The following is a 12,163-nucleotide window of genomic DNA, read 5'->3' on the forward strand; positions in this document are numbered from 1 at the left end:
ATAAATACTCTCTTGGCATTCACAGTAGGGCAGCTATTTGCAGGAGGCCATGAAAATCCATAAGAGGTAGAAATGGACAAACTTTGCTGAGGTGTGAATTTTTAATCTCAAGCATAAAGTCTCCTGTAAAGAACAGGTCAGTTTTAGGGTTTCCAGATAAAATGTAGAATGCCCAGCTAAATTTGAATCTCAGATAAACATGAGTATGTTTTTAGAGAAGCATTTCCCAAATATTGCATGTTACATACTTAATAATGAAAATTATTATCTGAAATTCAGATTTAATTGTGCATCCTGTATTCTTGTTTGCTAAATTGGTCCGTTTTGATTGGTTCAGTTCAGTTCTAGCGCTCAGTTGTGTCTGACTCTTTGCGACCCCATGGACTGCAGCACGCCAGGCTTCCCTGTCCTTCACTATCCCCCAGAGCTTACTCAAACTTATGTCCATCGAGTCAGTGATTCCATCCAACCATCTCATCCTCTGTGATCCCCTTCTCATCCCACCTTCAACCTTTCCCAGCACCAGGGTCTTTTCCAATGAATCACTTTTTCACATCAGGTAGCCAAAGTATTGGAGCTTCAGCTTCAGCATCAGTTCAGTTCAGTTCAGTCACTCAGTCATGTCCAACTCTGCGACCCCATGAATTGCAGCATGCCAGGCCTCCCTGTCCCTCACCAACTCCTGGAGTCCACCCAACCCATGTCCATCGAGTCGGTGATGCCATCCAACCATCTCATCCTCTGTTGTCCCCTTCTCCTCCTGCCCTCAATCTTTCCCAGCATCGGGGTCTTTTCAAATGAGTCAGCTCTTTGTATCAGGTGGCCAAAGTATTGGAGTTTCAGCTTCAACATCAGTCCTTCCAATGAACACCCAGGACTGATCTCCTTTAGGATGGACTGGTTGGATCTCCTTGCAGTCCAAGGGGCTCTCAAGAGTCTTCTCCAACACCACAGTTCAAAAGCATTAATTCTTCGGCACTCAGCTTTCTTTATAGTCCAACTCTCACATCCATACATGACCACTGGAAAAACCACAGCTTGACTAGATGGACCTTTGTTGACAAAGTAATGTCTCTGCTTTTTAATATGCTGTCTAGGTTGGTTATAACTTTCCTTCCAAAGAGTAAGTGTCTTTTAATTTCATGGCTGCAATCGGCAGTGATTTTGGAGCCCAAAAAAATAAAGTCAGCCACTGTCTCCACTCTTTCCCCATCTATTTGCCATGAAGTGATGGGACCAGATGCCATGATCTTCATTTTCTGAATGTTGAGCTTTAAGCCAACTTTTTCACTCTCCTCTTTCACTTTCATGAAGAGGTTCTTTAGTTCTTCACTTTCTGCCATAAAGGTGGTGTCATCTGCATATCTGAGGTTATTGATATTTCTCCTGGCAGTCTTGATTCCAGCTTGTGCTTCTTCCAGTCCAGCATTTCTCATGATGTCCTCTGCATATAAGGTAAATAAGCAGGGTGACAATATACAGCCTTGACATACTCCTTTTCCTATTTGGAACCAGTCTGTTGTTCCATGTCCAGTTCTAACTTTTGCTTCCTGACCTGCATATAGGTTTCTCAAGAGGCAGGTCAGGTGGTCTGGTATTCCCATCTCTTTCAGAATTTTCCACAGTTTATAGTGATGCACACAGTCAAAGGCTTTGGCATAGTCAATAAAGCAGACATAGATGTTTTTCTGGAACTCTCTTGCTTTTTCAGTGATCCAGCAGATGTTGGCAATTTGATCTCTGGTTCCTCTGCTTTTTCTAAAACCAGCTTGAACATCAGGAAGTTCATGGTTCATGTATTGCTGAAGCCTGGCTTGGAGAATTTTGAGCATTACTTTACTAGCGTGTGAGATGAGTGCAATTGTGCGGTAGTTTGAGCATTCTTTCAAACAGCAAAGTGTTTTGACTATACTTTGTGGGTCTTTTTAGTATATGGGAAATCTTGTGAAATAATAAACATCTTGCATTTTCCTGAGAAAAAAGACCGTAAGCTTAAATGCATTCTAAAAACAAGTTTCGCTTGCATTATAATTAGGTCTCCTTAGGAAGTAACAACCCTCAATAGAGATGTGGCCCAGAAAAAAGCCAAGAGCTGGTGCCAATTTGTCCATATCCCTGGTCTTGAAACTAACATCTCCCTCAAGGACGCAGGTGTCTGTGTATGGCCCTGTACCCTGTGCTGTTTCCCATCTCAGATGTTCTATAAAGACTGAAAAGCAAGCACTCTCCTCATACTGTATACAGCTGAAATAACAAGAGGAAATTGTTGGTATGAAACTGAGGCAGAGCTTAAAATACTCACGTTTTGTCAGTAGGAGATTCAAAGTAGAACTTAGACTAAAAAATCTTAACCTTTTCAAAAGTGAGGGCTGGATTGTTCAGTCACTAAGTTGTATCCAACTCTTTGCGACCCCCTGGACCTTAGCCTGCCAGGCCCCTCTGTCCATGGGATTCTCCAGGCAAGAATACTAGAGAGGGTTGCCATTTCCTTCTCAAGGGGATCTTCCTGACCCAGGGATCAAACCCGCATCTCCTGTCCTGCAGGCAGATTCTTTACCACTGAGCCACCTGGGAAGGAGCCATTTGAAAGTGAGGACCCCATTTTAATTAAAAACATAAATCTCATCCCCTTTGATAGCAATGTTTTTATTCTTAGTAATGAGGGAAACCTACTATAAAGTGAAGAATGCTTTTAAATGAATGTGCTTTTTCTTAATCATAACATTTAAAACAATTTTAACTTATACATACATATGTGTGTGTACCATTTGGAACCGTTCATACTTGTACATGTACGATCTTCTGAGTTCCCCAAAGGCCTCTGAGTCCTTAAGCTGGGGGACAAGCTTAGACTGTCTTCATGAGAAAAACCTAGAGTTGCTTGATGAGGCCAACAGGCTAAGGCTAGACTCTTCTAGGCTGTTACCCTCCATGGCCCTCAGAGACCACTGCTACACACTGGGGCGGGAGCAGCCTGTGCAGGAGGGCATTCTAGCATCTTTCTCCCCCAGAGTCCTTACAGGCCTAGGATTATGAGAGTAAATGGAGTCATCATCATTTGAGCTGTGCCGAGGAAGCCAGAAAGTGCCTCCAAAGTAAACGTTCCTTGTGCCTCTGTTATAAATCTTCCTCTCTTGCTTGATCACAAGAAATCCAGAAGAGGGGTGATGAGAAAACACCCACTCCCTTCCATTATCCAAATTGCTACATCCAGTGCCCTTTACTTCTGGACAGATCTAACAACATGTGTGCATTTAGTCGCTCAGTTGTGTCTGACTTTTTGCGACCCCCTGGACCATAGCCCCCCAGGCTCCTCTGTCCAAGGGGATTCTCCAGACAAAAATACTGGAGTGAGTAGCCATGCCCTCCTCCAGGGGATCTTCCCAACCCAGGAATTGAACCCAGATCTCCCATATTGCAGGTGGATTCTTTACCGTCTGAGCCAAGCAGTGTCGATGCCAAATGCCTGAATCATGTGCGCTGGAATCAGAAATCCAGCCATGCTTTCCTTATGGTTTCTTAGGATGCTTACCAGTGACTACCTTGTAGGACTAAATGAGATCAAAAGTGTGAAAAGCTTTTAAGAAGAGTAAAGAAGAAACAAGTTAAAGAGGCGTCATTCTTGGCAAACCGAAGAGGGCAGTTCCAGGAAGTATAGCGGGCACCCAAGCAACAGAAACAGGGTCATGGGCCACAGGAGCTAGGCCTTTGGACAGCATCTGACTAAGCGGGTCACAGACTTTTTGTTCTTGGGACCCCTTTACACTTTTAACAATTATTGAGAATCTGAAGGGGCTTTTGTTTATGTGGGTTATACCTATCATTATTTACCATATTAGAAATTGAGAAAAGTTGAAGAGATTCATTTAAAAATAATAAACCAATTACATGTTTATATAAATTATATATTTTACCAAAAAAATTTCCCCCAGACAAGCTGTTTACTGAAAAGAGTGGCTCTTGCAAATTTCTTTAATATCTTGCTTATAGAAGACATTCTTACCTCTGCTTCTGCATTCAGTCTATTGGGATATCACACATCATAAAAGTCACTGGAAAACTCCATTGTATATTCATGAGGAAATGAGAATGAAGCTGTAAAATGACATCTCAGTAGTATTATAAAAATAATTTTGACCTCACTGATCCTGAGTTCCCCAGAGCACACATGGAGAGCTGTTGACCTAACTTAATGATAGAGCTTTCACATAAATGATTCAGCTACACCTCACAACAAGGTTCTTAAATGACTTTTATTCAGCTGGGGACACTAAGACGTAGAGAAGAAATTTGCCTAAGGCTAAATAGCCAGCTGCTTTGAAACTCAAACTCAACTGAACCCTGGCTGCCTCCAATTTTGAGAAAAGTTAAACTAATGAGAAGAGCTAAACTACGTAGTTTCAGAGTAAGGTCAGATGCCTCCTCTGTTTATACAGATCATATCTGCAAAGGTATTAAGTCATCAGGCCATTCCTGGAGCAAGGGGAAAATCAAATGCATTAATGAGTTAGCAATGGTTCTAACTGTCTCACGTGACATACCTAAAACAAAGTTTACTTTCCTTCTTTCTGATTCACTATGTTTAACAATGACTTCACAAAGGAATAGTGAGAGAATCAGAAAGCTGTTCACCTCATGATCCAAAACACCAAAGAGGTGGTTTTGGACATTAGACCAAGATGATAATTCATTTTTATCTTACTTCTAAGTTGGCTAACTCTGAAATCTGTTGAATTTTTAAATGTCTGTTTTTTTATCCTCTTAGAGAAGCGGTCAGCAATTTTCTCACTGCCCTCAGTTTGCAAAGAAAGAGCAGGAATCAGCAGCAGGTCCCTCATCCGGCAATCTCTGGGAATATCTGGGCTGCCCTTAGAATTGCCCTTTCTCTCATGGACCAGCCGGAACTCTTCCAGGCGGCTAATCTCGGTGACCTGGATGTCCTCCTAAGAGCTTTCAACTTGGATCCTTGAAGGAAAAGGGGGGAAAACCCTTCACCTGTGTAATTGTACTGAGAAATGCAAAACTATTTTATTATGAATTCCAAAAAAAAGGATAAAAACGGATGTTCAAAAGGCCATGGTGATATAACCCAAGGGAATTCCCACAGACAATGCCCAGTCTCTGTTCAAATACAAAAAGCACAAAACGTTGCATAGAGTCAAGTTTGGGCTCGAAAGAACGGAGAGACACAAGACAAAACCAAGATAAAGTGACCGTGTTTGAATACGCTTCACAAGCCATGAGCACAGTGCACGTATGTTCCTTGGGGTTTTTCCAAGTGTCCACTTGCAGCTGATGACACATCTAAGGAACTTGCTTATGGGCACCTGGAGAAAGCAGTGCCTTGGGTCAGGAAATTCTGTTTCTGAACTGTCCTCTGAAATTCCCCCCTTTTACCAGGTTGAATATAGTCTGGGCCAAGGTGCATGCACACATATTAACTCTTGACTGAAAAGAGGCATTGCTTAAACACGTTCCAATTTTAAGTTTTACTGTAGCCCTTTGATTTCAGAGAGGGAGCTTTGCCAGCAAAAGCAGTTTTTGCACTAGAAATTTTTGCTCTTCCCAATCAAAACTTTTCTGGGATTGTATATATGCACTTTACTATCTTATTTATGCCTTGCTGGAGTTTTGTTTTGTTGCTCCAATTTTTAACTTGGGGGTGAAAGATTTGAGAACTCAGCCTTGTTAGATTAACGGACCAAATAAAAATTCCTGAAAATAGTTTTTCATAGCATAGGGTTTTGAAGGAGTGTTTTTTCTTAAAGCAGATAAGACATAGGTGTAAATATGTCAAACACAGATCTTATTCACAGGCTTTTCTGGGACTCTGTATGAACGTAAGCAAAAGATAAGATAGCATTCACAAATTCTCTACAGAAAGTTTGATGATGATGTGATTTCTATTGAGTTAACATTAACTTGCTTAAATGTCATATTTTCCTTGCTTTCTAACTGCCATTCACAGTTAATGTTCCTTTTAAACTGTTAATATTTTAAATAGTATTTCTTGAGTGATAAATACATCCTTCCCTTAAAATTATGTGTATTCTTAGTTCCATAATAATCTGCCCTGCTCACCCTTTTGCATTCTAAATAATAGTAGATCAGTGTCTTTGAGCTGAACGTCAGTGGTTTAATATGAAAGATGCATGCGTGGCTTTCACTTTGAACATGTATCAAGCATCAGGAATTTTCTGCTGGCAGTAGTGTTTTATGTAATTGGCTATAGTCCACTCAGTTCTTCAGAGTGTTTTGTGCCTGTTAGGGCTTTGGTGATTATTTGGAAAGACGTCATTTTTTAAAGATTTAGAAAAATTGTTTGCAAAATGCTAACCAAAATATAAATTCACTGATGTCCAATTTGAGTAATTTGTCCTGGTTAAGTGGCCCTTTTCGTCTTCACTGTGTCTCTGTCCTTCTTCTAGAATCTTCCCCAAAGCAATCCAAGCCCATCTTTTTTCCTCATGTTCTTTGGTTACTAATCAGATCAGATCAGATACATTCATGATTATAGTTACCACAAAAAAAAAAAAAAACAACAACCAGCATTTGGTTCAAGAATTTAATTGACTAGGGAGTTAGCTTCTGCTGGAAGATGAGAGAGGAAATGTACCCACATGCTAAGACATCAAACTCTTGAGATACAGGTAGAAATGCTCTCTTCTGTTATGTCAGAAGTCTCCAGGGTAGGAAGGGATCCCAAGGACACACGAAACCATAAGCACTTGAGGCTTCCACATATCATAACCTAGCCTAGTTTATAAAGACAAAGAGTTGTGGGCCTGTGGTGGTGCCAGACTTTTATCTTCATGTCAAAGCCTACCTGGGCTAGGTGATGCCTCCATCTGGCCAGCAAGAGACAGAGGCACTAGGGCATTCACTGTTGGGCAGGAGTCCCAACCCAGGGTTGGCCTCCTTCCCTGCAGTCTGAGAAGCAAAACAGAGCTCAGTAATACTTTCTAAAGAATACCTGGTATTCTGTAGAGTTTTAGAATCTTAGAAACTCGGCCTGGAATGGACTCTTGGCGCCAAACTCCAGTCCGTGACAGATGCCTGCTTGAGTATCCCTGATGGAGTAGCATCCCTTCTGTGCATGCTTATCCTCTCAATCCCTGTGCATCACTGGTCAGCTGACTTGCATCCATCATAGACCATTAGGACAAACTTTACAGGTGTTCTATTTATGAAGTCATTCTATACTTTCAATAGTCAACTGAACTTGCAATAAAGATAGGCTGTTTTCTTAGCCTTGCTGGCGCTACCTGCATGAAATCGGTAACAAAGCCTGAAAACAGGGTAAACGTGGGATATTTTGATTTTTGATTTTTCCTATGTGGTGGCAGATTTTGCAGCCCAAGTTTTATTTTGTTTTTGGAATACAAAGTAACTTCAAAGAGTTGTGTTAGAGGACACAAAGTTTTTCAATATTTTTAATTGACATAGTTGATTTGCAATGTTGTTAGTTTCTGCTATACAGCAAAGTGATTGTTATACATGTATATAAGTTCTTTTTGTATTCTTTGCCATTATGGTTTACCACAGGTTATTAAATATATTTCCCTATGCTATACAGTAGGACCTTGTTGTTTATGCATTCTATATATAATATTTTGCACCTGCTAACCTAATTCATCCCTCCCCCACCCCTCTTGCTGCTGCTGCTAAGTCACTTCAGTCGTGTCCAACTCTGTGCGACCCCATCGACGGCAGCCCACCAGGCTCCCCCGTCCCTGGGATTCTCCAGGCAAGAACACTGGAGTGGGTTGCCATTTCCTTCTCCAAAGCATGAAAGTGAAAAGTGAAAGTGAAGTCACTCAGTTGTGTCCGACTCTTAGTGACCCCATGGACTGTAGCCTACCAGGCTCTGTCCATGGGATTTTCCAGGCAAGAGTACTGGAGTGGGTTGCCATTGCCTTCTCCGACCCCTCTTACCCCTTGGCAACCACAAATCTGATCTCCCTATGTAGGTCTGTTTCTGGTATGTAGATATGTTCATTTGTGTCATATTTTCTTTCAACTTTTTATAAAACTATTCATTGTATATTGGAGTATAGTTGATTACCAGTGTTACAGTTGCAGGTGTATACAAGGGTGATTCAGTTAAATATACACATGTATCTATTCTTTTTCAAACTCTTTTCCCATTTAGGTTGTTACATAATATTGAGAAGAGTTCCCTGTGCTATACAGTGGGCCCCTATTGGTTATCCATGGTAAATACAGCAGTGTGTACATCAGTCCCAAACTCTCTAACTATTCCATCCCCCCACCTTGTATCATATTTTAGATTCCACATATAATAGATTTATTTCTCATTTTTACTTATTTCACTTCATCTCTATATCCATGTGTGTTGCTGCAAATGGCATTATTTCATTCTTTTTTATTGTTGCATAGTATTCCACTACATATATGCACATCTTTTAAAAAAATTTTTATTGGAGTATAGTTGCTTTGCAATGTTGTTAGTTTCTACTGTACAGCAAGGTGAATCAGCTATATATATACACATATATCCCCTCTTTTTTCAATTTCCTTCCTACTTAGGTCACCACAGAGCATTTAGTAGAGTTCCTGAGTTATACAGCAGGTTCTCATTAGTTATCTATTTTATACATAGTATAATCGTTGCATATATGTCAATTCCAATCTTCCAATTCATCCCACCCCCACTTTCCCCTTTGGTATCCATACACTTGTTCTCTGCATCTGTGTCTCTGCCTCTGTTTCTGCTTTGTAAATAAGATTGTCTATACCAATTTTTTCAGATCCCACATATATACATTAATATATGACACTTGTTTTTCTCTTTCTTACTTCACTCTCTGAAGTCCATCTAGGTCTTCACAAATGACCCAATTTCATTCTTTTCGTGGCTAAGTAATATTCCATATATATGTGTGTGTGTATGTGTGCGCGTGCACCACGTCTTCTTTATTCATTCCTCTGTTGATGGATGTTTAAGTTGTTTCCATGTCTTGGCTATTGTGAATGGTGCTGCTATGAACATAGGGGTGCATGTATCTTTTTGAATTATAGTTTTTTCCAGATATATGCCCAGGAGTACTGGATTGCTGGATCATATGGTAACTATTTTTAGTGTTTTGAGAAACCTCCGTACCATTATCCATAGTTACTATACCAACTTACATTCCCACCAACAGTGTAGTAGGCCTCCCTTTTCTCCACACCTTCTCCAGCATTTGTTATTTGTAGATTTCTTAAATGATGGCCATTCTAACCTGTGTGAAGTTGTATTCATTATAGTTTTGAATTTATCTAATGATTAGCAATGTTGAGCATCTTTTCATGTGCCTATTGGTCATTTGGGTGTCATCTTTGAAGAAACATCTATTTAGATTTTCTGCTCACTTTCCATCTGGGTTGTTTTTTAATTGTTGAGTTGTATGAGCTGTTTCTATATCTTGGAAATTAAACCCATGTTGGTCACATCACTTGCAAATATTTTCTCTCAGCCTGTAGGTTTTTTCTGTTTGTTTGTGGTTTCCTTTGCTATGCAAAAGCTTATAAGTTTGATTAGAACCCATCTGTTAATTTTTGCTTTTATTTCTACTGCCATGGGAGAATGACATAAAGTATTGCTATAATTTATGTTAGAGAATGTTTTACCTATGTTCTCTTCTAGGAGTTTTATGTTATGTCTTACTTACATTTAAGCCATTTTGAGTTTATTTGTGCATGGTGAGAGGATGTGTTCTGATTTCATTGATTTTTACATGCAGCAGCCCAGATTTCCCAACAATACTTGTTGGAGTCTTTTTTCTGTTTTACATTCTTGCCTCCTTTGTTGAAGATGAATTAACTGTAGGTGTGTGGGTTTATTTCTGGGCTCTCTGTTCTGTTCCATTGATCCCTATGTCTGTTTTTGTTCTAGTACCATGATGTTTTGATTACTCTAGCTTTGTAGTATCATCTGAAGTCTGGGAGGGTTATGCCTCCTGGCTTTGTTCTTTTTCCTGAGTATGCTTTGGCAACTCTGAGTCTTTTATGGCTCCATATAAATCTTAGGATTATTTGTTCTAGTTCTATGAATAATGTCATGGGTAATTTGATAGGGATTGAATTTAAATCAAATTTAATTAAATTTGATTAATCACATTAAATTTGTAGATTGCTTTGGGTAGTATGGCCATTTTAACAATATTGATTCTTCTAATCCAAGAGCATAGAATATCTTCCTTTAGTGATACATCTTAAACATTTTATTGGAGTATATAGTTGATTTACAATGCTGAGTTAGTTTCAAGTGTACAGCATAGTGATTCAGTTATATATATATTGTTGTTCATTTGCTATATCATGTCCGACTCTTTGTGACCCCATGAGATGTAGCCTGCCAGGCTCCTATGTCTGTGGGATTTCCCTGACAAGAATACTGGAGTGGGTTGCCTATATATATATATATATATATATATATATATATATATACACACACACACAACCCTATATATAGGGTTATATATACACACACACATATATATATGTATACACATATATATGTATGTATATACCAATTTCACAATATATATAATACACACACTCATTCTTTTCCAGATTCTTTTCCCATATAACATTACAAAATATTGAGTAGAGTTCCCTGTACAATCCAGTAGGTCCTTGTTGGTTATTTTACATTGTGTGTTTTAATTATAAACTCCTAATTTGTCCTTCCTGACATGTTTCCCTCTTTGGTAACCATAAACTTATTTTCAAAATATGTGAGTCTGTTTTATAAATAAGTTTGTTTATATGATGATACTTTTTAACAAAATTAAGTAAAAACAGTTGCTGGAAAGCAAGTGAAAGTTTGTAGAAATCAGAGCACCAAAAATTTTAAGTAGCAACATTTCAGATCAGTGTTTATTGTATACACCTATTTTTAACTGTTGACACATTTAAGGCAGAACTGATTTTTGCATCTTATCTTCATGACTAAAATTGTCACTCAAATTTCTCTTTCCATTTGAAAAGATAGGTGTTTTGGGTTACCTTCTGAGGTACTCTAGGAAGGCTTTGAGTACATTTTTGGGGGGTTGCTGAGTAATAAATAGCCTAAGATCTCTTAGAATGGTAATATTTTACTAGAATGACCACTCCATTTCATAAATGTGACTTTCAAGAACCAGTTTCACTAGTAAATAGGATGAAAATGCAGAGATGGCCAGTGATCACTGCTGAATTTCAAAATGTTATAACTGTGTCTGCTGAGCCATTTCCATGTGCTCCTGTACCTTCCCAGTGAGGCAGAGGAGGAGTAGAGAAAAGGAGAGATAAGAGGCTTATCACATTGAGCCATCATTCCTTTTGCTTTCTCCCACTCAATCCCCATGACTCCTTGAAAAAAAAGGCAGATCTTATCCACCAGGAAATATTTAGTAGAAAACTGAGGTGTGCTTTCTCAGCCAATCTGTGTTCCAACTAGAACGGCAAATTTGTGACAGTTAACTGGGTTGGAATGTCCAGGACCCACTCACTTTCAATTTTATGCTGCTTTCCTCTTTCTTTAACATAATAGTTCTGTCTCTGTTATTAAAGAGAACTGCTTAATTCTCTTTTATGGGAACTACTATGTTAAATCTTAGGTCTATGTCTAGTCATTAATATAAGTCTTTCTAGTATATTTGTGCTATACAAGCAAGACTTGAATACAACTGTAGTTAGTCCTACTTATTAACAGGAGCTCCCAAACTCTGTACCATAAACTTTGTGAGTGCCTCAGAAACAGAAAAAGCAAAATGATCATTTTGTGTCCCTCATTTGTCCCTGAATCAGTTGCACAAAACTGGACTGTACGTTGTTGCTATGGTGGTGGTTTTTATTGCTCGAAATGCTTCTAGAAGCATTCTAGTAACAGGGTGTTTTGAAGGCTTCGTTTGTGTGCCATCTTCTTGAGGCCTCCTGTTTTAGGAATTATTATACATGCACATGCATGGTTTCAACTTTGTAAAAGTAATTTCAAATGTATTCCCTCGCCAGATTTTACTGCACAATTTCCTTATTTCAGTATTTATAGAACTGGTTGAAAATAAACTGTTTGAACTAAGAAGTAGATAGATCTATATATTTTTTAAGAGTGTTTGTAGCTATCTGAACTCTGGCATAAGGTTTGTAAAAAGGCAGTTTTTAAAAAGTAAAACAT

General features: G+C 38.9%; 1 protein-coding gene across 11 annotated transcripts in view; it reads left to right on the forward strand.

Moving 5' to 3' along the window:
- PEX5L (peroxisomal biogenesis factor 5 like) overlaps window positions 1-12,163 on the forward strand; it is a 314,349-nt gene that overhangs the window by 279,551 nt on the left and 22,635 nt on the right. For 9 of the 11 annotated variants that reach the window (XM_027540357.1, XM_027540356.1, XM_027540363.1 and 6 more), the window contains one exon: window positions 4,766-6,539. The exons of the other annotated variants lie outside the window; for them this stretch is intronic. In XM_027540357.1, coding sequence (XP_027396158.1) covers window positions 4,766-4,970 — 205 coding nt within the window. In that variant the 3' untranslated portion in view covers window positions 4,971-6,539. Of the gene's footprint in view, window positions 1-4,765; window positions 6,540-12,163 lie in introns of those variants that run through there. 11 annotated transcript variants of the gene reach the window in all.

The sequence above is a fragment of the Bos indicus x Bos taurus genome, chromosome 1 (genome assembly GCF_003369695.1).
Source record: "Bos indicus x Bos taurus breed Angus x Brahman F1 hybrid chromosome 1, Bos_hybrid_MaternalHap_v2.0, whole genome shotgun sequence".
NCBI classification, from domain to species: Eukaryota; Metazoa; Chordata; class Mammalia; order Artiodactyla; family Bovidae; genus Bos; species Bos indicus x Bos taurus.